General features: G+C 44.1%; 1 protein-coding gene across 1 annotated transcript; it reads left to right on the top strand.

The window, feature by feature from the left end:
* The first annotated feature begins 5,625 nt into the window (after positions 1-5,625).
* On the top strand, positions 5,626-24,126 carry E2F7 (E2F transcription factor 7). Its single transcript, XM_087766475.1, has 12 exons — positions 5,626-5,706; positions 9,005-9,280; positions 11,252-11,420; positions 14,317-14,601; positions 15,251-15,409; positions 16,449-16,586; positions 17,425-17,619; positions 18,264-18,348; positions 18,960-19,479; positions 20,362-20,632; positions 21,864-22,288; positions 23,585-24,126. Exons 1-12 carry the CDS (start codon positions 5,626-5,628, stop codon positions 23,759-23,761), a joined length of 2,781 nt encoding a protein of 926 aa, XP_087622601.1. The 3' UTR covers positions 23,762-24,126.
* Positions 24,127-24,896: the final 770 nt, after the last annotated feature.

Genomic DNA, 24,896 nt, shown 5'->3' with positions numbered 1-24,896 from the left:
TCTCACGTCTGAATAGTATCCTATGCTGTGAGGTCCTGATTCATCTTAGGATGAGTCTAAACAAGATAAGCAGAGGTAGTTAAGCACTTTTCACTAAAGGTAACCTGGCAAGACAGAGAAAGTTCGCACACTGTGTCTCTGTGATATAGAAACCAGCTGAAAGATATCCATAGCCACTTATCTCTTAGACCGAGGGCTGTCCAGGGTAAAGATACTGCACGGTGTGCATGAAGACGGGGCTTCAACCAACTATCATGGTGGCCTTCTGGTGTCACTATGTAATACTTCAGTAATTGTTTTAATAATTTTGAAACTGTTTTCCACCAAACACATTGATTCTTTGTTCACTTCTTTTTACTGAAAAGTTATTTACCTGAAGCCCTAGTAGAGAAGGTTTATGGTATGGGACATTAAGCAAACTATATCCCACTCAGAGAAGAGTAACAAAATTATAACCTTACCCAGAGCTGACCATTAATTTCAGTATGCAAGGAGCAACTTAATTTCAGTATGCAGTAACCACTGGGGGTGTAATGCTACCTTTGTGAAGGATTCAGCTTTTTGTAAAAGCAGCAGCTAGAAGTGATTTTCAGGTGCAAGGCTGATTAAAGAGATGTGATTTTGTGAGCTACCTGCTTCCTTATGTGACCTTTGGCAGGTTGCTTGAGATCAGACCCATAACAGGACCGAGGCATGGCCGTGCTGGTTGCTCCGCTCCCAGAAGGGATTTCTTGAACCAGCTGGAGCACCTACCTATGCCGTCCGCTAGGCAAACAGGCGGCTGCCTCCTGTGAATCTCCAACCCCGAGTAGGGCTGCACCAGAATTGGGCAATGGGAAACACCGAAGATCTGATGCTCCTCTACCAACTTGTAGCCTCAGGTTAAACACCATCAGCGCCTTCTTTGATTTGGAGCCAGGGAAATCGCGTACTCTTTACAGATAAGACAGAGCCAAGAGACAAAGTGATGATACAGATAGAGCGGCTAAGCAGAGCGCTCAGAAAATGGGGGACTCGTTCAATGCCTTCCTCTCCTGGCACGATTTCAAATGCGCATATCTTAACTGTCATTTGCCTGAGCTGCCCAGCTGTGGACTGCTTGTGGCCCCTCTCTGTCCCTCCTGTCAGAGCTGGGGCTCTATATCACCATGAATGCAAACTTCAAAAGCACGCGACCCCACAGCATGGTGAGAGAAGGGCCTTGCTGGCTCCGGGTCCCACTCACAACCCTGCTTCTGTATTTTAGCCATGGCTACTGATGCCGAATGTCCATAGGATCACTTCTAATGCAACCTCTTCTGGCTGTTCTTGAAAGTCAAATGGTCATGGCTACCGCCCGTGCCGGTCCGGAACATACCCAGCCCCAGGCAGCCTGAGGTCATTGAAGGCTGGGAACTTCCAAGCTGCCCCAGGCAGGAGATGACACCTAAGCCAGCCCCAGCTTGGGAAACGATCGGCAACAGACACCAGGCACGCCACCAGCTTCGCTGGTGAGAGCGCTGGTGTCCGCAGATTCCCTGATGGCTCAGCAACTGGGTGACTCAGTCTGGCTTTTAATGGAAATCAAACCTCATAATCTGATCTGTGCGGGGATCTGTCTCTTCCTCACTCACAGCTTTTGAGCTGAACTTTCAAATATCAGCCAAAACAGACAGAGAAATATAATTTTCCGGCACAACTGAGCTCATAGGAAAAGGCAGCTGGGAAGAGGAGAGAGGAACTGCTGCGTCTTTGACCCGTCATATTTTTTGCATTACAAGAAGTCATACAGGTTTAAAGGTACTGATGTCTTCAGCCTATTCTGCGATAGAGAGCACTGTTGGATACATTGATGTGGTTTGTTTGTATCCATGTCCTTTGCCAAAGGGATTGGCTTTCTATCACAAAGAATCGGCACCTTCATCTCTACCCTGCATGAAATAGTGTATTTTCAAGTCTGGACACACATGGAAGGAAATTAATGGGAATGTTTAATTCTTAATAATATTCACATTAAATAGAAATATATATATATATTAGTCCGTGTATCATTCATGCAAAATTGTAAATAATCAGACAGGTGGTTTTGGTCCTGTAACAAAGTCGTATAACAAAAACATTCAAGAACAGGCACTTGCACTTAAATTTGGTAGTCTCTTTGTTAACTCTTTCCTGCCATTTGTAGTAGATCCCCTGTGCATATACAGATAGACATAAAATCACCTTGGAGCATATTACGAAATATGTGTGTATGGCTGCAATAATTAATCTTATCTGATAATCAGCAAGCTTCCTTCAGCTGCTACAGCTAGGAAAGGAAATGTAGTGTCATAGTTTTGTTCTGATTAACTCACAACACGTTAACCAGTTAAGGTTTGCATTTCATTATCAGAGGAGATTTGGATGTTTATGTCACTGAACAAAGAATTAGCTTATTAAATGCATTACAATACTGTGTATTGATCGTAAGGAAAAGATTAGTATTGATTAACGAATATGTGTTTTATATGTTCCTCACATTGTGTAGCAGCTTAACATGTTAATTCTGAACATTCTCCTTTCCGTATTACAGGAGAGTAATTACAGTATCCAAATCACTGCCAATACCTCCCATGAAAGGGGCTTCGCCAGTCTAAATACACATCATTGCCTCAGACTAGAACAGTACCCAGTGTCCCAGACTAAAACAGTCAAACCCACTGCCGCTCCCGCAGCTGCCCATCCGGTGCTACATCTCGCTCCTCCCACCGTAGCCTATGTACGCCCCTCACAGCCCTTGCTGTACCCGGGGCCACAGTGGGCTCCAGCACCCCTCGTAGACACAGGAGTGCCCCCTCCCTCCCTCTGACTTTTTATTTTTCTGCTACTCGACCCCATGCTGGGCTCCACAACCCCTTCTGGGGCTGAATTTCACCTAGCAAACAGGCTGGGCCTCCAGCCCGTCAGAGATCTGACTCCCTTGTCTCATCTCCAACAAAGCGTGGGTTTTCCAGAACCGAGCTATTACATAATTTCAGCCCGCTTCCTTGAAGGAGTCAGCAGCTCAGCTGCCAAGAATACTGGGCGTGTAAAACGTCAGCAAAATTAAATGAAGGTGTCAAACTTGATTCAAATTAGTTCTCCCTAGATGACTTGTAGAGAGCTTTAGTAGTAACTCAATTTATATTCAGAAGCATCCTTAACCTAAAGTAAGGAAAGTCACAAGCCCTGACCGTCGATTAAAGGCCCCAGATCCGTTCCAGCAGCAAAACGACGGTGTTACAAGTCAGTAACATCTCAGCTAGAGGTGCCGCGTTGCCTCATAGCCTGCAGCTGATGTTGACAGGTATCTGGACTTATGCCTCCCGGGTCTCTTGCCAACCTACAGATAATTCTGCTTAATCACTTATAAATGACCAGATTTCTAAGGCCAGAAGCAATCGTTGTAATGATTAAATGACCTTCTATGGCACGTGCCATGGTATTTCAGCAAGTGACTCAAATATTAAGGTCCTGACCACCATTAAGCTCTTAACCAGAAAGTCTCTGTACTAGAGCTGCAAACGCAGTTAGACCTATTAAACTTTCACAGCGAGTTAATGCCGTACCATAGATGTTATTAATTGGCAATGGATACACAATTGCCTGCGACAGATCTAAGACAAAGGTCTGAGAATGTGTTTTTCTAAGTAATTTTTGTTTCAGTAGATGGCTAAAGGGGCCAGATGGCAATTTCATATCACTGGGAGCGCAGCACACAAGCAGGTTCTCAGCTGCTAAGCTCTCAACTTCTTTACCTCGGCCTAGAGTTCATGCCTGGGCACGTCAGTCTGTGACACGAGATTCTTGTTTAGATTTTCCATGACTCTGCATCTCTTACGATTCTCATGAGTCTGTTTTCAGAGTTCCTGTGAGTAAGAGCAGTAGTAATAGTTTACTCCTGAGAAATGTCTCTTTCCATATATAACTGCTATGGATCCAAATACATACTGAGAGACATACTTTGCAATTATGGAATTAATCTTCCTCTAGCCAATAGAAATACAAAGGCTTAAAAGCGTAAAGGCTTTTTTTTTTTTTTCCTAATTAAAAAGAGGTTCTCTGGGAGGTTATATTTCATTCTCTTCAACAAACTGTGGTGTCCTGGAACTTTCTGAAAAGAAAACATTAGAGTCGTTTAAGAGCGATTAAAGTTAATGCAAGAGACTTAATATCTATCTGTTATTTACATCCCTATTGAAAAAACTGAGTTTTTCTGTTCTTTGAAAATTAACAAATGAATATTTTTATAAATTATCAGAACTGTGTACTGGAGTTTTTCTTCTGTGACAACTCATTACTAACTCATGAGTGATTTGAGAAGGAAATCCTCCTACGACAAAACAAGGCAGGAATAATGCAGCAGCATGTCTGTCATTAGCATAACAAAAAAAATTATCTTAAGTACAAACTCAATTTAAAAAGCAAAATTAATTATACTGCATGGAGGAAATTTCTCCAGAACGGGTCTCAAGCTTAGAGCAATCACTTTCAAGTTTGAAGTAGTTCTGCATAGCAGAAAGCTATTATTTTGACAATTCTTCTGTCGTTTTTTCGTAACATTGTGTCTCCGTAGTCAAAACAGGGCCAGCTGAAAACTCATCACTGCACAGCTCCACAGGCTGCCTGGATTTGATGTGTTAACTTTGGACAAGTCTCTCTCCCGGTTCCTCCCTTATCTCGGTATGCTGTGAGGTACCAAGGGAAGGAAAACCACAGAGCAGGCTGACTCTGGGCTCATGAAAAGTTTCTTGTGTCCAGACTGCTCCCCAAAGCCTCTGCTCGCTTTCTCTTCCCGGCAGCGGATCCGTTTCAGGGGCTGGCCGCGAAGAATCACAGCCCGGTCAGGACGCCCAGGGCTGCGCTGCAGGCTGCCTGCACCGGCCCCACACCGAGCACCCCCGGAGCAGCGGCAGCACCCGCGGCGCCTCCTGCGAGTCGCCGGCCGAGCGACCGAGGCTGCACCCGCCTCACGCTGCCTCGGCCCTTCCTCCCGCCTCAGAGACCCAAGGACTGATCCAGAAGGCGCCGGGAAAGAGGGTCCCGTCCCCTCCCGCCGCCGCTTTCCCGTCAGGAATTACCCCCTCAGCGACACCCCCCGCCCCGCAGCGGCCCGGGGGGAGCTCGGGCCCGACCTCCCCCCCGGCGGAGACACCCCCCCGGCCCCACCTGCCGCCCGCCCGCCCCCGGGCGGCGCTTTCCCGCCGGCCAAGGGCGCGCCTGGCGCGGGCGGCCCGGCGGCGGGAGCGGGGGAGGGGGAGGGCCGCCGGCGACCGCGCGAAGAAAAGGAGCGAAGCGGCCCCGCGCGGGCGGGAGCCCCGTCCCGCGCCCCGCTTGCCGCGCGCCGCCTGCCCGCCCGCTGATTGGCCGGCCGCGCGGCCGGGGCTCCCCGGCGGGCCGCGCCTGATTGGCCGGATCGTAAAGCGATGTCTGAGGGCGGCTGGCGCGAGCGGCAGAGCCCCGCGCCCCGCGCCCGCCCCAGCCGGGCCGCCCGCCCGCCCGCCGCCCCGGGAGCGCAGCCCCCGGCCGCGGCGCTCCCCTCGCCTCCCGCCGGGTTACGGGAGCGCAGCCCCGGGGCGGGAGCGGCTCCTCTTAAGGGCGGGCTAAAAGCGCCTTCTCGCTTTGCAGATGGAGGTGAGGGTCCTGGCGCTGCGGGACCTGGCGAGCGGCCGGCCGGGGCGGCGGGGCCGCGCGGAGGCGGCCCAGAAGGTGAGCGGGCGCGGGGGCGGCGGGCTCCCCTCAGGCGTTACTCGCCTCTCCCGCTGCCGAGCGTCGCGGCGGCCCGGGCGCAGCGCGAAGCTCCGGGGGAGGGGGGCGGCCGGGGCCGCGGAGGGTTTGGGCGCCCCCACCGCGGCGGCCCGGCCCGGCCCGAGCAGGGGTAGGCTGCCCCGGCCCGGGGGCTGGGAGGCGGGTCGGGCCAGGCCTGTGGCCCCGGGTTGTGTCCCTCTCTCGCTCCCCGTGGCAGTGTTTGGGGTGCTGCCCCATGGACCACCGCACCTGGTCTGCCCTGCCATGCTGGTCTGTGCGGCGGCATCTTACCTGTCGCCTCTTGGAGCATAGGGGTGTCCGGCGCTACCGTTAACATTAAAAAGGCAATCCCGTAAAGCAACCAAGAGTCATGCCACCCTTGTCAGCAAGCAAAGTGATTACACTCTGGCATCATTCCCAGGGAAAGTGTTTTTAGTTTTCAGTTAGTAAGTAAACCTCACTTGAGTAAATCTCAAGCACCCCAGTGGCTACCGTGGGGTAAGGTGGAGGGGGCTTCTGTACAGACGCCCTGTCCAAAAGCTAACCAACACCAGGCCTGACATGACATGGCAATAGTGTAGTCCTGTTCTTTAGCAGCAGTTTGAGCGTGCTGATGCACATGTCTGCTATGCTTGCCCTCTGGCCTGTATCCATACAGTGGTGTTCCCAGGTCAGGAGGCTAAGCAGTGCCACTTGGCAAGGAACAAGCTCATCATTCCCCTCCTGCCCCACCAGCCAGGAGACAGGATATCTAGCCTCAGGCATACCTTGCTCAGTGAGGTCTCCGGAACTAGACCCAATTCATGACCTGCTGTCCGTGCTCAATCTGAGTCCTCCAAAGATCACATAGTTCTTGTCAGACGGCTCTTATTATCTCAGAGATTTGTTTCAATTCCTGCTTACGTACTAAGTTCATTAGGCCAGCCTTTCCTGTCCTCTTGTATTTGTAAGCCATCTCTGCTCAGATCAAGGTTAATCTCCTACTTCTACCAACTGCCCTTGCAGGTTTTGCAGAATAGAGCTAGAAGTTCATAGACCATTGCAGCTACTGGAATAAAAAAAAAAAAAAAAAAGGGGGCAAGGAGGGTAGAAGAATTTCTTACCTTAGTAGGCAACTATGACATTCAGGAAATAAAGATCTGAAAGGTTGATAGTAGACATGTGCTTCTCATGTAGTCCCACTGCTTTTTTCATTGTGATATTTGCACAACCATGACAATTTGAGGTAGTGGAACAGCAGGTTGCTTTAGCTGCCCTCACTGCAGTTCCATTAGCACTAGGCATGGTGAACAGGAACTTGAGGGGAAGGTAGACTTTCTCCATTACAGATTAAGTGTTGATTCACTGCCAAATGTGAAATTGCAAGAATATATTGAGTGCCAACACTATGTGAACATATATTCCAAGAAGTACCATGGCCTCTAAATTGACCCCTATTTATCACACTGTAGTAAGCTACAACTGCCTAACTGTTAATTGTAAAAGGAGATATATTTATTATATCCTTTTGGGTAATTCATATGTGAATGTATGCAGAAGTGCTCTTCATCAGTGCTCAGAGCACAATGCTTTTGATGTGCCAAATTCATTTCCAGTTTGAATGCTACAGAACTGCTCCTAGTAAAAGCCAGCTTCAGTTGTTACTAGAAGTTCTTTCTGCTTTCTAGCTAGACTGTACCTGATAAGATGATATTTGGAATCACCTATTTAAATACCTGTATCAGCTAGTGATAGCTGAATTGTTCCAAATAAAAGGCAAAACTTAACTTGAGAAAGTTCTTGCAGCAAACCAATAGTAACTTAACATTTTCTTTCAGGCTATATTCCATTTCAGAATTGGACTTCTTGCAGCACAAAAAAACATAATATCCAGCCTCAAAGTTGTCATGTTAGATTTTTAAAACTCATTTTGAAAAAAATGAAGTGCTAATCTTAGTCTGAGCAAGAAGACTTGCTCAGTTTGAGACCAACACCAAAAAAAGCCACAGCTAGACTGATGACCAAACAACTTCAAGCCTGATTTATAGTTTAAAAGCAGTTTTCTGTGGTTCCAAAGGCTTCACTCCCAATTCCAGCAGGTTATAAACTCTGCTAGGTTTCCAATGATAATCTGATTTGCTTTCTCTCTCTCACTTGACTCAAGGTGCATACAATAATTTTAAGGGACTAAATCTAGAAACCACTGAGCAATATTAGCTAGAGTTCCAAAACACACAGTGTCCTGTTTATAGGGTATTAAGGAGAATTAAGTGATAGGTGGACTATCTAAGAACAGAACATTGATCTTCTTGGGCAAAAAGAAACAGTACAACGTTCTGCATGGGCATTTCTGGAAGTCCTGCTCTGTGCCAGGTTTAGGATACCTGGACCTCAGTTTTTGATATCCTGCAAAGAAAGCCAGTATGGCATCCTGTCTACTTCATTCCTGTAGTCTTCATGAGCTATTTGCATTAACAGGCTAGAGTGAAGTAGTGTCTCTTGTTGCTCAAAAACAGATCTCTCAGCTCAAGGACACCATTGATGCTTTCTTCAGTCAGGCCCTTGAAATAAGTTGATTTATAGTGATAATTCTTGCAGTAAGAGGAAGGGGTAAAATTGGACCCAAAGACAAAATATGAAAAAAGTTTGATTGCAGCTAGGGAATGGAGGGAGTTGAGCTTCATTCAAAGAATGATAAAAAACAGCTGATGAATTAGACTTTTCCTTCTAGCAGCTCCTAGCTGTAGTCAAGGAATAGTCATGGAGATTTTCTTTGTTGTTTTGAGCAGCAGATAGTGCAGATGCAAAGCTTGCTTCACTTGCACATGAAGCTACCTCCACTTTAGTTTGCCATTCTATGACAGTCTGAGCAGCATCCCCAGCATGGCTTTTCACTGGGGACCTTTCAAGCAGAACAATGTGTTTTCTTGCTAAGTGTAATGTGACCAATGCATTATTTCAGTTCTGATCCAATTTGGTGATTTATTACAAGACAGCATTGCTCACGAACATAACAGTCAGAGTTTAAAAGCCTGATAGGCCACAAGTTTGACTGGTTGACCTCAGGTTCTGTAATTCAGGGCAGTGTCTCATATACGCTGCCTCCAGTACAGTAGCATGTAGAACATTTTACCGCTTCCAACAAAGGCAGAAGAGCTGTGCTAAATATAGCTATGGATGCTAAGGCATGAGTCACTACAATTACCTTCATAAGAACAATGAAATTGATTGTTGGACTGTTTTCTTTCCTGTTGTGTCTAAAGAACTTTGTTTTTAATAGGAAAACATATTTGATCGATCCAGGATGGCCCCAAAGACTCCCATTAAGAATGAACCAGTTGATTTATCAAAGCAAAAAGGCTGCACTCCAGAAAGAAATCCAATTACACCTGTTAAGCTTGTTGACAGACCTCAGCCTGATCCCTGGACCCCCACTGCTAACCTGAAGATGCTTGTTAGTGCTGCTAGCCCTGACATGAGGGACAGGGAAAAGAAGAAAGAGCTCTTCAGACCCATAGAAAACAGCGAGCAGAGTGACACACCTGATTCGTTACAGGTGAGACTCAGAACACAATTACCTTATGTTCAGTTAGGACTCAGTCTTTCCTTAAGTTGTGCTCAGTTTTCTTCCAGCTGGTCCTTTGCTCCCTATGGAAAACTGCAGAATTGTGAAATATTCCCAGGGACAGTTGCCTGTGCAGCACTGGGTGAGCAGTAGGACTTTCAAAGACTAAAAGTAACTGTCTTACTCATAACTGACCTGAGACCCCTTGAGAGCCTGAATATTACTTAAAAGGACAGTGAAGGAAGTAGAGCTTAAATGCATCATTTTCCCCACTTTCAGTACTTCTGACGCTATTTTCTGAACTTCATTAGAAAGAAAATTGCCAGATCATTTTAAACAGACAGGCAGCATTTTCAAAAGCAATTCGACAATGGTGAGGGCATATTTTTCAACATACTTTTGAAATCTTATACCTTGTCCACAACAACCTCACAGAGTGGTCAGTTAAAACCTCTCTCCCCCTTTCCACCCCAGCCCCCAAACTAGTAGTCAGACAGCATGGTCAAGTGTTTGGAAGATTTGTACTTCTCAGGACTTAGGCAATGAGAGAGCTGATCCCTGTCTTGCTTTAGGAAGTCCATCCATGGAGAGGATGATGTGAGGTCATAATAAGCATTATTACAGTTTTCTTCCTTCAGACTTTTTATTGTTCCAACCACTGCTTTCCTTCTCCTGGATTATTTCTTGTAGAATATCCTTTGGTGATTTCAGTGAGAGGAAAATAGTTCTGGGGTTCTTCTACTGAGAAACATCATTTGATAGGTACAGATCACTCTACAAGTGTAGATTTTACAGCATCTACAGTGACAGTAGTCTGGAAAATTCTCCAGTTTACATAGTCATAAAGGAACAAACAGTTCTCTAAAGATAATTCCTAACATAGCTTCCAGTAAGTAAAAAATAGTCAGTGTTAAATGTTAGTTCATTACCACTCCAAGCCTGCTAAGACCATACAGCATTTTTGGGGTGGCTATTATAGAGGGTTCAAATATTTTCTACTTAGCAAAACTTAAACTGCATAATTTTCTCCACACAGAAAGTTAACTTACAAGAGATGTAAAAGTGCTACTGTAACAATATTATTTCCATACCATATAAAACTCAAAGAATTCAATCAGAGCAACAGCCTGATTGAGCAACAAGGTCACTTAGTCACAACCAGCAAAGGACAGTTAAGATCTCATAAGCAAGGAAACTTGGGTTTCAACAGCTGCCACCACTCTCAGCTTTTCTTTGCCAGAAGGCAAGATTTTTTTTTTCCTTTTTTTTGACACAGAAGCAAAACCCAAAAGTTACCAGTGCATAAAAACCCTCCATCATTCTCATTTTGTAATAAATAAACATACCTCTTCATACATTCTTGCCATCACAGGGCTTTTTTCCCCTGTAGGGACAGAAAGACCATATTCAGGCCATCCTACAGAGTTCACTTAAGCTAAGAGCTTGCCTGAGTTTAAGGTTCAGAGACTGGGTGGTGCCTTTTGTAGTCTCTTAGCATCATGCTCCGCCTCCCCAACCCCTGCTTTCTTAAAGTTATAGAGGCACTGTAAAGGGCAGTAAAATCTCTTGAAAGAGGAACTCTTTGATGGCTTGTGCATCTTCTGGTTTATTAGATCCAGAGGTGTTTGAGGGAATATTCCTCCTCCTCCTCTCAAAAAGAAATATTCTTTCCAAGTAGGATCTTACCATCTGCTAGTCTTGGGTGTTTGGTCTTACTGTTTTGTTTCCTTATGCATAACCATTATTTTACGATCTTGCAGATAAGAGTTTTTCTGTAGATATCTTGTGTAATGAACTAAAGAGAGCTTGCAAGCAAAAGTGTGTCACCCAAGTGCTCTGCGCTTACAAGGTGTCCATGTTTTTTTCCTTATTAGAAAGTCTGAGCTTAAAAATTGCTAACATCTGAAATATGCCTTACTTCTAAAGCTCTGCACTAAAGGGTTAACATTTATTTTTTCACAGTATGATATGGTAGATGACAGCACGGTTGATGAATTTGAAAAACAGAGGCCTAGCAGAAAACAGAAAAGCTTAGGACTCTTGTGCCAAAAGTTTCTAGCTCGCTATCCAAGTTATCCATTGTCAACAGAAAAAACTACTATTTCTTTGGATGAAGTGGCTTCAATTCTCGGTATGTATACCTGCAGAAATGGGGTAACTGATCACCTGGGGTAAACCGACAGGAGGGCCTTCAAAAGATCATCCTTCTTACAGGGTACATTCAAGGTCTGCCTTTCCCTGGGTCTGGATGCTCTTCTAATCATACTAATGAAGAGTTGGAAATGCCTAATATTGTTAAGTGTCTTTACTGCTTGATAACACTACCATTTTGAAATCTGTTTTCTGACAGTACTTTTTACTAGAAGGATCTATCCTCCAGCTGTTTACCAACTCTGTTGCTTTCTTAAATTTTCAATTTGCTGAAGACTGAAGGAGTTATGAGTTGCAAACCCTCTGAAAGAGGACTTATAAACAACAAATTTTGTCAAAATGGACCGTTTGGGGGAATATTTGTAAACTAGGAGATGCAGGAAATCAGTTGGGTTTACTGTCAGACTTAAGTAATGTGCCAGTTACCAGGAGACCTTCAAGAGCAGAATGAGAAAATGTGTTGTATTGAGGCAGCAAAAAGGTATCGAGTAGCCTATTTGCTGGGTCTGCTGTTAGCTTTTGTCTCAGTTAAAAGATTAATGAAATATCTGAGAGAATTAATAAAAATTGGGAGAGAGGACTCAGCCAGGTCACACCACTAACAAAAAGATCCAGGTCCTTGGAGAGGTTCTCTCTTTGCTAGGGAGGGCTTTACAAAATTGGACTTAAATATTGTATCTACATTTAGAACTCAGGTATTTAACAGAAAAGAGGTAGTCAAAATGAAATGTGTCTGTTTTGGGAAGAAAGGGAACAGAAGAGTGATGTCCTCTGTGACTCTGGTAAGAAAGTCCTTGAAATACTCATTTATTTGCCTTGGTAATGGGAAGTGGAAATAGGAGAGAATTCAAAAGAGGTAAATAGTTAAATAAATTATTTTTTAAACAAGTTGTTGTTTTAGATTTTGCAGTTAATCCTTTCTATATTTGCATGAGATGCTCACGCTCCAACCTTGTACAGCTGAACATGAATAGTGCTTTATGCTGTGTTGGTAGTGGCGTTACCTTGCTTTCCTAAATACTAGAAACTTTGTTTTAAAACTTACTGTTGGGGATTTTACCTTCCAGAAGGCTGTGTGTTTGTTCTTCTACCTTTGGTTTTCACTTCCTTGCTTGCCTGTATCCACTTGCTTCAGGGACCACAAAATTATTCACTGCTGATGTTGCTGCTCTCTGTGTAACAAATGATGGTTGTAATACAGCTTTTGTTACAAATGTATGTTACTTTGTTCACTGAAGACCTATGGAAAGACCACAAAGGGGGCTACGCTGCTGGTGCCTGACAGACACCAGGATATGTGTAGCACTTTTTCCAGCGTACGTTTCACTCCTAGAGTACTGCATCCAGCTCTGGAGTACTCAGCACAGGAAGGACATGGACCTGGTGGAGCGGGTCCAGAGGAGGGCCACAAAAATGATCAGAGGGATGGAGCACCTCTCTTATGAGGAAAGGCTGAGAGGGTTGGGGTTGTTCAGCCTAGAGAAGAGAAGGCTGCAGGGAGACCTTATTGCAGCCTTTCAATACTTAAAGGGGGCTTATAAGAAAGATGGGGACAAACTTTTTAGCAGGGCCAGTAGCAACAGGACAAGGGGTAATGGTCTTAAACTAAAAGAGGGTAGATTCAGACTAGGTATAAGGAAGAAATTTTTTACAATGAGGGTGGTGAAACACTGGAACGGGTTGCCCAGAGAGTTGGTAGAAGCCCCATCCTTGGAAACATTCAAGGACAGGCTGGATGGGGCTCTGAGCAACCTGATCTAGTTGTAGATGTCCCTGCCAATTGCAGGGGAGATGGACCAGATGACCTTTAAAGGTCCCTTCCATCCCAAAGCATTCTATGATTCTATGATTCTAAGATCTCCACACACTTCGAAATACTCATGACTTGTTTATCCTAATATCTGTTTGAGGCTGGTAAATATTATCCACATTCTCCAGATGGGTAAACAGATGCATCAAGGCCTTGCCTTCCACAGGGAAGTCTTTCAAAACTTTTCCCCTTGGCTAGCAGTTGTTCTGCTCAGCTGATATTAACCGTTATGGGATTTCTGGTGCAGATGATGCCAGCAGCATATAGTGTGCTGTGTTATATTTAATAGCCATGCTTCAAACCGCGCTGGACATGAGTACTCGGGACAGTGAGCAGAGCCACTGGCCTGTTCATATTCAGTCCCCAACCTGGCTCACGTCAGTCAGGCTGAACCCAAGTTGGACATATTTCATAGATTTCCCAGACCCAGGCAGCACCAAGGACTTGTTTCTGTTGCATTTTGGAACAGTGTGTCTCATTCTCCAGTGCTTTGCACCTTGTGAAGCCTTTGACACTCCTTTGCTTGGTACATGCTTAGCAAGTAATTGTGCCATTGAAAATGCAAGCAGAGGACCACACTCCCACTGGTTCCTGGACTTTCACGCCTCTACCCTCTGCCAGTGCCAGGCTCAGACACTTTCCTGCCCTCTGTTACACACAGGTTTGTGTACAGGTCTGTGTCTGAGCTCTGAAGGTCTCTGACAAGAAAGGCCAAAGTGCTCTGAAAACCTCAGGACAGTCTAGATAGGTCTGAGTGAGTGGGGCTGGGCAGACCGCAATCAGTTCTTCTAAACACAGTGTAGGTGCTTTAAGCTGAAGCCATGGCTGGGTCAGCAGTTAACAAAACAGACAAAGAACATCATACCATGGGGCTTGCCATACATAAGTCAGTTTTTAATTGTGCAAATTTGGATGGATCTAATGTAATGTGTCCAGGTGAACAGTGAAAAATGTGTTGTGAACACTCAGTATTAGCAACAGCCTGTTCTCTGCTCTGCTTCTGCTGAAAAGCACATTACAACTAGATGATCATCTATATCTTTTTTGTTTCCCCTGCTTAAAACAGGAGTTGAGCGGAGACGAATTTATGATATAGTGAATGTCCTGGAGTCATTGCACTTGGTTAGCCGTGTGGCCAAGAACCAGTACTGTTGGCATGGCCGGCACAACCTAAGTCAGACTCTGAAAACGCTTCAGGAAGCAGGAGAGCTACAATATGGAGAGCTAATGACCTTTTTCCAGCACAAGGAGCAGGACTTGGAGTACAAATTGGGAGAACGGAAAAAGGAAAGTATTCCAGATTCTCAAGACAGACCATTACTGGACTTTTCAGAACCAGATTGTACCTCTGGTAAGATACCTAATGTGTGTGATGTGATACACAGGCAAAAGTCTCTTTCTCCAGTTTATTTTGCAACTTTTTCCCTTGCTTTGCTTTTAAATTAAATAATACAAAATTATTCTTTGCATAAAGGTGCTGAATTCACCGCAGAGGTAACAGAATTCTTCCTTCTATCCTGTCCCTAGCATAGGTCTCAGGATGGATTTTTCCCTCTGTCCTACAGACTGGCAGGACCTTCTGCCAGGCACTCCAGTTCTTCCTTACCCACCTGTACCTGACAGTAAATGCTCCATCCTGACAGAAGGTGCCATCTTCCATTTGTCCACTGTTTGCATGCTGCCCATATAATACGTAGTGTTTTAAGTTACAAAGTCCTTTGGAGTCACGAAATTATAATGGTGCAAAACTGTGTAACGTAACATAGAATCAGCTTTGGAATCTGACTTTCTAAAATCTGTTTCTGCAAGCTTTAATTTTTATTGCCTTTTGAAGAGAAACTTCTGTCTGCATTACTCAGTTGTCTGCTGCCTTTCAAAAGATTCCTGCTTCCTGACAAGGAAATACTTTACCCCTTTTGCCTGCGAGAAACCTACTTGCTAATTTTCTGTTTGTGATGGATGACATCTGCTAAGAGGCTTGGGTATTATTTCTAACACAGCATCTGCAAACAGCAGAAAGGACAAGTCGTTGCGGATTATGAGCCAGAAGTTTGTCATGCTGTTCCTTGTCTCCAAGACCAAGATAGTCACTCTGGACATCGCAGCAAAGATACTGATAGAAGAGACGCAGGATACAGTGGACCACAGCAAATTTAAAAGTAAGCTGTCTGATAAGAGACGAATCAATTGGTCAGTGAGTAAAGAAAACAGGGGCATGTTTGGACTGACACCAGCAAGTAACGGCAAGAGCAGGTCAGGAATCTTTTGCTGAAGTATGGTTTGGGTTTTTTTAATTGCAAATGCCAGTTTGTGAAAACAGAGTTTTTGGGATGGGGAAGAGTCAATTTGACAATTATCTCCAAGTTTTAGCTTCAAAATGAAGAAAAATCTTTTTTTTTTGTTTGAATTTGTTTTCATATTTTAACCCTGTCTCCTGCATCATTCTGAATGACATTTCAGAATTTACTGAAATGAAACATGTTTAATGGAATTAATTTTCTTCTCTGCAGAAATGTGTTACTTCTCCTTTTCACCCCAGAAAACTTTCACAGCTGGATGGCGCACTTTGCTTTTCAGTTAGTGGGGATTAGTACTTGGATCCCTTGGACAACTCAGCACTTGTAAATAATTCTTCTAAAATAAAGACTTTTATTTTAAGTCTTTAAAGTACTTTGAAAATAAAGTACTTGCACTTCAGCCTTAAAATTCTACCAGGAGGGATGTGAGAAGTTTAACTGGACAACCTGTGGGTATCATATTTAGCTCAAATATGTTATTTATTGGAGTCACAGAGATTTTTCTAACAGCGTTACACTTTTAAGATGATAAATATGTGTCCTCTTGTGATCAGCTATGCACTCACGTGCCTCTTGCCCCCAAGTGCTTGACTTTACCCCATATGGAGGTAGCTGCCTCTTCTGGGCAAGCTGATGATGTAATCACTCCCTAACCCATTTCCCTCAAAATGAGGTAGGTGAGCTTAAACCTGAGCAGCTAAGATATGAAGAAGCAGTGACAAGCAGGTGGGAGCTGGCATGGCAGGTTTCACAGGAGGTGGGTTAAGTCCGTCACAATTTGGTTTTACCCACCTTGTCTATGAAAGCTGTGGTGATATTCTGGAATGCGATTACCATGTAAATATGTACTGTATGCATTGTAAACGTGACTGTCTTGACTATTTCTGCCCTTTCTTGTTAGCAAAGGTACGAAGACTGTATGATATCGCCAATGTTCTCACCAGCCTAGGCTTGATCAAGAAAGTGCATGTCACGGAGGAACGAGGACGCAAACCAGCCTTCAAGTGGATTGGGCCTGTGGAATTCCCTGGAAAGACTGGTAATTTGTGTAGTTCACATCACCTTTCTTATTTGTTTTGACAATCCTTTCCCAAGTGGTAATAGGTTGTTTTCCATGTGTAAAGAATAGCTTGGCATTCCTTGTCCACCCTGTGATTATTAACTGCTGGCCAGCCCAACATTTGCCCTTGTTAGACTTTACACTCAAGGGCTGGAATTGTGGAGGGATGTTGAAGGATACTGTGTCTTGCTGGTATTTTTACGCTGACTTATGTAACTGCGTGAATAACCGTATGAATTGTAGAGCAATGGCAGATAATGCCTACATCTCCAAATCTGGATCCACAGCTTTTCTGGGTTGCAAAATCTCAGTAATTCTGTTGGAATTAGATAATGAATTATTGTCTTTGTAAGGGGACTTACCAAGGTAGAGCAGGGCTGTTTCTTGCATGTGTCCCCTCGCACAAAAGGTTTGTCTACAAAGAAGGAGGTGGTGGGCCAGAACATCTCTGTAAGCTGCTGATTCTTGGCTAGAAGCCAGAGCAAAGGAAAGCTCTTTGCTAATGTATTTGGTTCAGGGCAGTGCCAGGACCAAGTAAAAGTGAAGGATAGTGTTAATGCCATCTTAGTACCCTTTCTCCTTCTGATTGTGCATACTAGGGTGTAGCTGCTGCTGCAGCTGCCACAGAATGGAAAGGAGGCAATCCCTTATCTTGTCTATCGGTGCTTACCGAGCTTAGGTCTGCTTCAGTGTTGTGGGATTTGGGACAGTATAGAGGTTACCTCTTCTCTTATGGCCAAGTTCAGTAGCATGGCAGAAGCCTAAATGATGAGCTGTGTTCCCTGAAGGACTGTTGTACAAAATTATGTTCCTGCAGATGAGCCAAGAGGGCATAGCCCAACATCTGATCCTCTGCCAGGGCCACAGAGAGGTGTCTGTGCCCCGCATCAGATCTGTGCTGCTGGAAAGCAAAGGTTTACACGTCACGCTTCATTTAATGGTGCACAGCCTTCTGAAGGGACCAGAAGGAAGGTCAGTTCTGAGCCCAACAGCCCACGTCAAGAGAGGCAAGGTAACTACTAAGGAAGCATGTTCTTTGGTATCCCACTGGATCTGCCCAAATGTGGGCCCACCAATTTAAGGCATTTGATTGGGTGAATCAGCCTAATTAAATATGTGAATTACCCTTGGGAGGTGCCTCTATTTCTCCTGTCCATGTGATGAGACTTCTGTTTTGGACCCTCCAGTCAAGTGCCTAAAGTTAGATGAGATGAATCTGGGCCATACTGTCTTGAATCTGCAGTTTGTTTTCTGTTAAACGTTTCTGTTCTCCACTAACTGCAACTATACTACAGTTTCTTCTGTTAAAATTTGGTGTAGATAAAGAAAGATTCTTCAGTAAAAAGAGCTTGCTTTATTTTATGGTTCCTAATATAGTAGAGTTTACTGTAACAATCTAATGGATAGCTGTTAAAACAGATAAAGCAATTACAGGGCTTTTCACAGTTCCCTGTTATGGGAAATGATGGTATCGAGCACCTCTCCGGTGGGAATGAGAGTTCCGAGTGTCTTGTAGGTTCTGGCTCTAGGTGATTAGTGAATGTTATAAAAATGTGCCAGGATAGAAAAATTATATCAATTATTTTATATGCCCAGTATCAAAATATGTTTGGTAAACCTACCTGTTATTAACTGAACGCTCCTTTGTCCTTTCAGCCTGTATTGTGAATTCAGATGAATATTGCTCCAAAATGATAAATCTAGCAGCTGTCTGCAGACAGAAAATAGAGGAAGATACTAGGTGGGTTGGTCTTAACTCCTGTCCAGTTTCAGCTTCGTGCTTGTCATGTTTAGTTCAAGGCTAGATTCCATTGATTGGACCAAGATAGAAAATTGCCAGAGAGTCTTGTTATTACTATTTTAATGCTGATAGGTCTCAGCGTGGCTTTTTTTCTTTTCGTGACCAATTTATACCCACCTGTACTTGTACCACTGTTGTCCTTTAGCTTCAGTAGTTCTTCATCTTATGTGTGTTTATATAGGTCATCCCTGCCTCCTTTCACCTGTTGTCTAGGCAGGCCGAGCAAATCATGAATCCGTGGAAGAGCCTCTCTCTCATATCAGTGGATATTTTCTACACCTATCCTAATTTGAATGCATTTGTGAATGATTGACTCTAGTCAAGTGCAACCAAAAGCATTTTTGCTCTGCCAAAAAACTGATAAGTCTGCTTCTGTGTAATTAGAAATAATAAAAAGTGAGCCTCCTTGTAAACTGTGTAAAAGTAGTGATTTGGGGGAGGAATTTTTCCACTTTTATGTCCAACAATGTACCTGTTTGCTTTTAAGGATAAAATAGGGGTTTCATTTTGGACTAAATGTTTTTCCTCTTTTCATTACTTTTTTTTTTTAGGAATAAAGCTTGTGCCACAGAAACGATATCAAATTCAGCAAGGAACCCAAGCATAACCTCACCTCTCTCCCTTCTTCCAGTTCCTGGGGACTCTGATTTTTGTGTTAACCCTTTGCCTCAGGCAGTTTTCCCTGTGGTTCAGGCAGATGTGCCAAGCCTCTCGCTGCCAAATGGCATCAGCAGCCAAGCTCTACATCCTTCCACGCCAGCAGCCTCCAAAACAGAAAATGGAAAACCTACCCTGCTCCCCAACCAACCCTTCCTGTGTTTCCCCTCTTCATCACTTTTTATGTTGTGTGGCGGTCTTCAGGAAAACAACTTGAGGGAGACCCTGCCCACCACGGGAGATATGGGAAACAGGAGGGCAGAAGCTCAGGCCGCCGTACCTCCAGCCGCTTGCCAGAAACGCAGCTCCCGCAAGTGCGCATCGCCCTCTGCACCTGTAGATGATGAAGAGCCAGCTGCTAAAAAGCAGACCATGGAACAGAGTGATGTGCCCCTCTCACTTGTCGTACCCAAGGTAAAAAGTGAATTTCCTTATCACTTAGGCTTCCTGTTAGCGAGGAAATACTTTTGCCCAAGACAGTGTTTTCAGGAGTGAAAATTCACTACACCACTCTTGTTACAGATACAAATGCTGCTTTCCACATGTGAATAAAATTGTAAGAGTGCTGTGCCAGGCACTATAGGCATTAACTGGGAGATGTTTTCACACTACCAGGGGAAAATGGACTGTGATTGCTTTGCATAGTGAAGCGATGGCCAGCTGTTCTTTGTAATCAGTGTCCTGATCATTGTCTTCAACAAAACAGCCTGCCAGAGGGGAACAAATCAATGTGACTATTACTGCTCATCTTCCCCTGTTAGCCTGGGCTTTCCCAGACATCAGCAGCATTCCTTACTCCACTGAGCTACAGCAAATGTGGCTTGTACTTTCCCCTTTCTCTCCAGCCTGAGTCCCTCTCTCTCATGCCCAGTGTTGCCCACAGCAGGCTGGAGAGAGAGGAGATGATGGTGAAGGTGAAGTGCATCTGTCTCACATTTTTATTAGCTACTGAAAATGGGGGTCAGGCTCAAGGTCGTATCAGTGTTTGAATATAAGCCATTTGAAATAAGTGGTTTTCCTTATCAATAAAGAGAAATTAATCCCCAAGCTCAGGTATTTCTTATCTAGTGTCTCCAAGTACTATCTAGTACTCCAAGTACCAAGGGCTTAGGAATCACTAATATTGCTCTTCAGACCCTCAAACAAAATTTTTAACTTGGTGACTTGCTAATGAGTTTTGTGCTGCCCCTTTGCACAGGTGCGCCTTTTACTCTGTAGCTGAGGAAAGTGCATAAGAGACATTGTACTGTGTTATTTCAGTTTGGACTCATCATTTCCTCTTTTGTTTTTGCTTAGAAGCTTTTTGAGTCACCCAAGGCAGAATCTGGCCCAGGAAGTGGCTGTACATCTGCTGAACATCTAGAAGCTTTTCATCTTCACCTTGCCAGTCCTGCTGCTCCAGAGGCTGCAGACAAGGAGTCTACTAAGCCTTTAGATTCTCAGGAGCAAGAAAAACAGTCTCAGAATAAAGACCCTGATGAACCCTCTCTGGGAAAAGAGCACATCTCTAAAGAAAATGCCAATCAACCTTTCCTACCGCAGTATCTTTATGTTCAGCCTACTGCTGGTAAGGACAGCCCTGAGATCTAGCGGCACTCAAACTTCTGCTTCACTGAGCTGTTCAAATAGGGAGACCTACAGATAGGTGAATAAGTCTATATTTGGCACAAAAACTGTCGGCAGTTCTGTAGTAGTTCAATAGCTCTGAATTCTCTTGACTCCAGATGAACTGTTGCTTCTGTGAAAATGCAGGCATTTTTCTGAGGTACCCAAACATTAATAGAGATGAATAATGTTGGGTTTGCATGCTTGAATTGTGTGCAGAAAAAAAGACACATATCCAGCATTCAAAACTCGGAGGAGCTGGAAGTATAGGTTTGGCAGTAAGGCGGCCAGAATAGGGCAGCAGCATCCCCCTGAGTGGGTGAATTTAGTCATGTATGAACTTTGTACTGTCTCATCATGTGCATCGTCGGGATAACCCCACAAAAACTGAAGCACTGGGAGTGTAGCCAGGCCTGCTCGTAGGACACAGTAGGGACGGGGAGGAAGTAGCTGAAAATACTACAAGAGGATTTCGTGTCCACCAGTTTGCATGCCTGTGTTTGTGTGGAGTGCAAGAGTGTTTTGTGGGAACAGGATACATGTGGCAGATTTCCATGACTACTGCTTTAGTATTTGATTAATTTGTGGCACAGAGTGGGGTCTCTGGAATGTCACTTATAGTATGCAGACGCTCAGTTTGAAAATGTTGATCCTGTTGTTTTGCAAGGTCAGACAAACTGGGAACTGGAGCAGCTTCTGTTTCAAAACAGTATTTCAGCCATTCTCAGGAAAATTAGAACCTTTGGGGTGTATCTTTGTGGGTGTTTTCCTTTTTTTTTTTTCTCTCTTATTAAAAGCAATGCATATGTTTTCATATAGCAGAGGATATGATTCCTGTTAGTGAAAAAAAGAGTTTATTTAGCCAAGATGTTGCTTGTAACTGAAGTTAGAAGCAGAAAACAGCAAGGTGTGTGGTTGGTACTTACTATGAACAAAGTAAATGGATGCAGATATAGTGAACAGGCAGTAGGGGGGGAGATGGAGGAAGGTAAGGAATGGGAGCTTGAGAGAAGAGGCTCAGATTTGTGACACTTTTCTTCCTTCTTTTTCTTCTTTTTGTCACAGTTTTCTTCCTGGGCAGCCTGTCTCTTTCTTTGTTGTCATCCCTCTTTCCTGTTCTAGATGAAGTTATAATAGCTTAATTCCAATTTGTCAACTGTATTAATGCCTTGCTTTTTCTTTCTTTGGTTTAGGATTAAGCAGTTTTAATTTCCTGTTCTCTGCAAACCAAGCCCCTGGTGCTATCAGCCTGGCTGCGAGCCAGTTACCTTCTCTGAGCGTCCCCTGTGTCGTGGTGCCGTCAGCAGCCTTGGCTTCCTTCCCTCTCGTCTGTTCTCCCACAATCACCAGTCCTCTTTCCCCGGTTCCCGATGGCTCCTTCTCAACTGCCGCCTCTATGAATTTCAGTATGTCTGGCCTGGCATCAACAACGCCTGTTTTCATAGGCAGCACGGCAGTGGTTACCCCCAAGGTCTCACCCGTGCCTTCGGTGGATCCCCAGCAACCAGCTCATCCCGCTCTGCACCTGAGTCCCGTGCTTGCGAGGTCTTGTGGTGCTGTGAAACTGGACTCCCCCGTGTGTATGGGGCATCCGGTGACCCTTCTGAAGCTGCAGCAGGTAAGAGCAAACAGTGATTGAGTGACAACGAAACAGCGGTGCCAGGTCACTGGGACTGAAGGCAGCTTGCGCTGCAGGCTGGTGCCGGTGCGGCGGTGGTGAGTTGGCACGCTGGGAGCTGGTGTCTTCCGCTCAGTTTGCGTGTCCGTCTGTAGTGGTGGCAATGGTTGGGACACTGGTAAAGGCATAGCCCAGCATAGCACGTCTAGCCCTGAACAGTGAACTGGTGAGTTTTAAAAATCTTACAGGAATTTTAAAATCATAAAAATCTGAATCTTTAAAAATCTTACAGAAATAAAAAAAAAAAATTTACAAGTTTTTTCCCCCAGAAATCGAAGTCAGCATTTTTTCCGCATTTGATGCTATCGTTGTGTGTTATGCACTGGCTGCAACACTTCTCAGGTAGTAGTGTCCTGGGTTACCCCCTTACACCCATTCTGAAGTTGCTTCACTAAATAATGGAAACGTAATAGCAGCAACAGGACTGGGGGAAAGCAACGATTCTTGTGGCTTTTGTTGATCTTTTTAATAAAGATATTTTAAAAAATCTACCATAGAAAAAGACTTTTCAAGTAAAAAAAATGAGAAATTCAAAAGCGGAGAAGGACTCATTTACCTGAAGTACAATGAGTGACGTAAAACAGTCATGTCATGCTGTGTTACCTGGGTCTTTACAATGATTGGCAGTGACATTTTGGCACTAGTTTAGCTTACATTCTTAAATCTTTGATTTGTTTTCCTGTTGTCTAATGCAGTGACAAATAGATTGAACTTTTGGAAGCTTTGTGAATGTTACTTTATGTTTATCTTGTTCGAGCTTTAGAAAAAGGCTGTAATAGAGACTGGTTGGCAGCCAGTCTGATTATAGATACTAGCATTAGAGGTTACAGTAGAGTGGCACTTAAAAGAGAAGTGGCCAGCGTTTAGATCTGCTTTGATGCTAACAAATAACACAAGTGAGCAAAACATCAAGGAAGGGAAACAGCCATTTAAGCTAAAAGACAAGACTAGCATAAGAATGAATGAGTATGAACTAGTCATGAATACATTTAAGTTGGAAATGAGATAGAGGCTTTCAGCTCCCAGCAATGATGTACTGGCAGACAGTTCCAGAACAAAAAGCAGGGGCAAAGCCCGTAGCTTTTTCATGTGGAGTTTCTGAAAAGATGTGTGACATGGTTCCCTATAGTAGCAGAGTACAGGGCTTAATGTCTACAAGCTGTCTTGCGTTTGTGTGCTTGCATGTAGGCTTTGAGAAAACCCTACTGAATCACTTTGGTTTTGTTTCACGAATAGCCTTCATCAACTCCCCTCACTCCCAAGAGCATTCGTCCTGCACGTCATGAGGCATTTTTCAAAACTCCTGGAAGTCTTGGAGACCCTGTTGCATGGAAGAAAAACGAAGGCAACCAGACGAGAAATGCCAGCTCTGTGCAGAGGAGACTGGAAATCTCTAGTACCAGCCCTGACTAACTCCACTCGTTGCAAAGGGTGGGCAGATTGTCCTGGGACCCTCTATCGATTACAAGAGAACAAGCTCTTATCTGGCAAGAAGAGTGCGTTAAAATGTCATCCCTTTTTGCATGCTTCCCCGCTATCTATTCACCCACTTGTTCTGTTAACCACCTTCTTCACAAATCATTCTTGGTACTGAAAACCTTTTACTGAATTGTTCCTTCAGTACTGATTTGAATTCAGATGCTGTGCTTCACGTGGCCTTGTGGGCATCAAATTGTATTTGGGGTTTTAATTTGGAAAACTCTCTTTATTGCTGTGAGGAGATGAGAACAGATTTCCTTGGAGTCCCCAGGGGTTCTTTATTCATGGTTTTAAGTGAGATGTCTAGCACTTATCTGGGGCAAGCATTTTTTTTTTTTTTGCATGTACTCTACTTACCCTGAGTAAATCTGTAGTGAAATTGATAAACTCCTGCAGTTGCGAGAGCAACTGCTTCCTTGGTTCCAATCTGTCAAATCCTGCCTCTGCAGTGCAGCCTCTTGCTATTTATTTTGTACCTTGGAGTGCGATTTAGTGCAAAGAAGTTTTTTTTGCAGCTTCAGAATAACAGATTTTCTCAGGGTAGGATTACTTGAATGTCAGTTGGTTGGTGTACAATTTGCCCAGCACTTGTGGTTAGAAAAACCTAATAATAACTTAACACAATATGATTGAATGTATACATGTGAAAAATATTAAGACCAAAATAACTGTGAATGTTAACATTTTTATGATTGTGTTAATGAACTGTATGAGTCCTTGGTTTTTTTTTTTTTCTTTTACTCTGAGCAAAATGTACAAGTTAGATGTAAAGAATACAAAAACTGATTCCTTAAATAAGTTTGACAAAGTAATTTGAGAGTGACAAGCCACTGAGAGGGCTGTGCTAAGATTTCAACTCCCATTTAAATATATAGTCTAGACTTTATGACCAAGGAACACTGGTAAGTCATTAACCACATGATTAGATTCAGTCTAACCTGAGTCTACTTAAGTGCCTACTTAGCGGTTTACTTTAAGTCTACTTCAGGGGTATGTACTTAAGTGCCTAACTCTTCACTTATGGGAATTTCGTAACTAGTTAATAGTGCATTTGAGTGTACTTGGAAGA

Source organism: Nipponia nippon, unplaced genomic scaffold (genome assembly GCF_047370975.1).
Source record: "Nipponia nippon isolate SJK-2023a ecotype South Korea unplaced genomic scaffold, ASM4737097v1 scaffold_3, whole genome shotgun sequence".
Lineage (NCBI taxonomy): Eukaryota > Metazoa > Chordata > Aves > Pelecaniformes > Threskiornithidae > Nipponia > Nipponia nippon.
The sequence above is the reverse complement of the archived record's forward strand: the minus strand, read 5'-3'. Positions and strand labels throughout refer to the sequence as shown.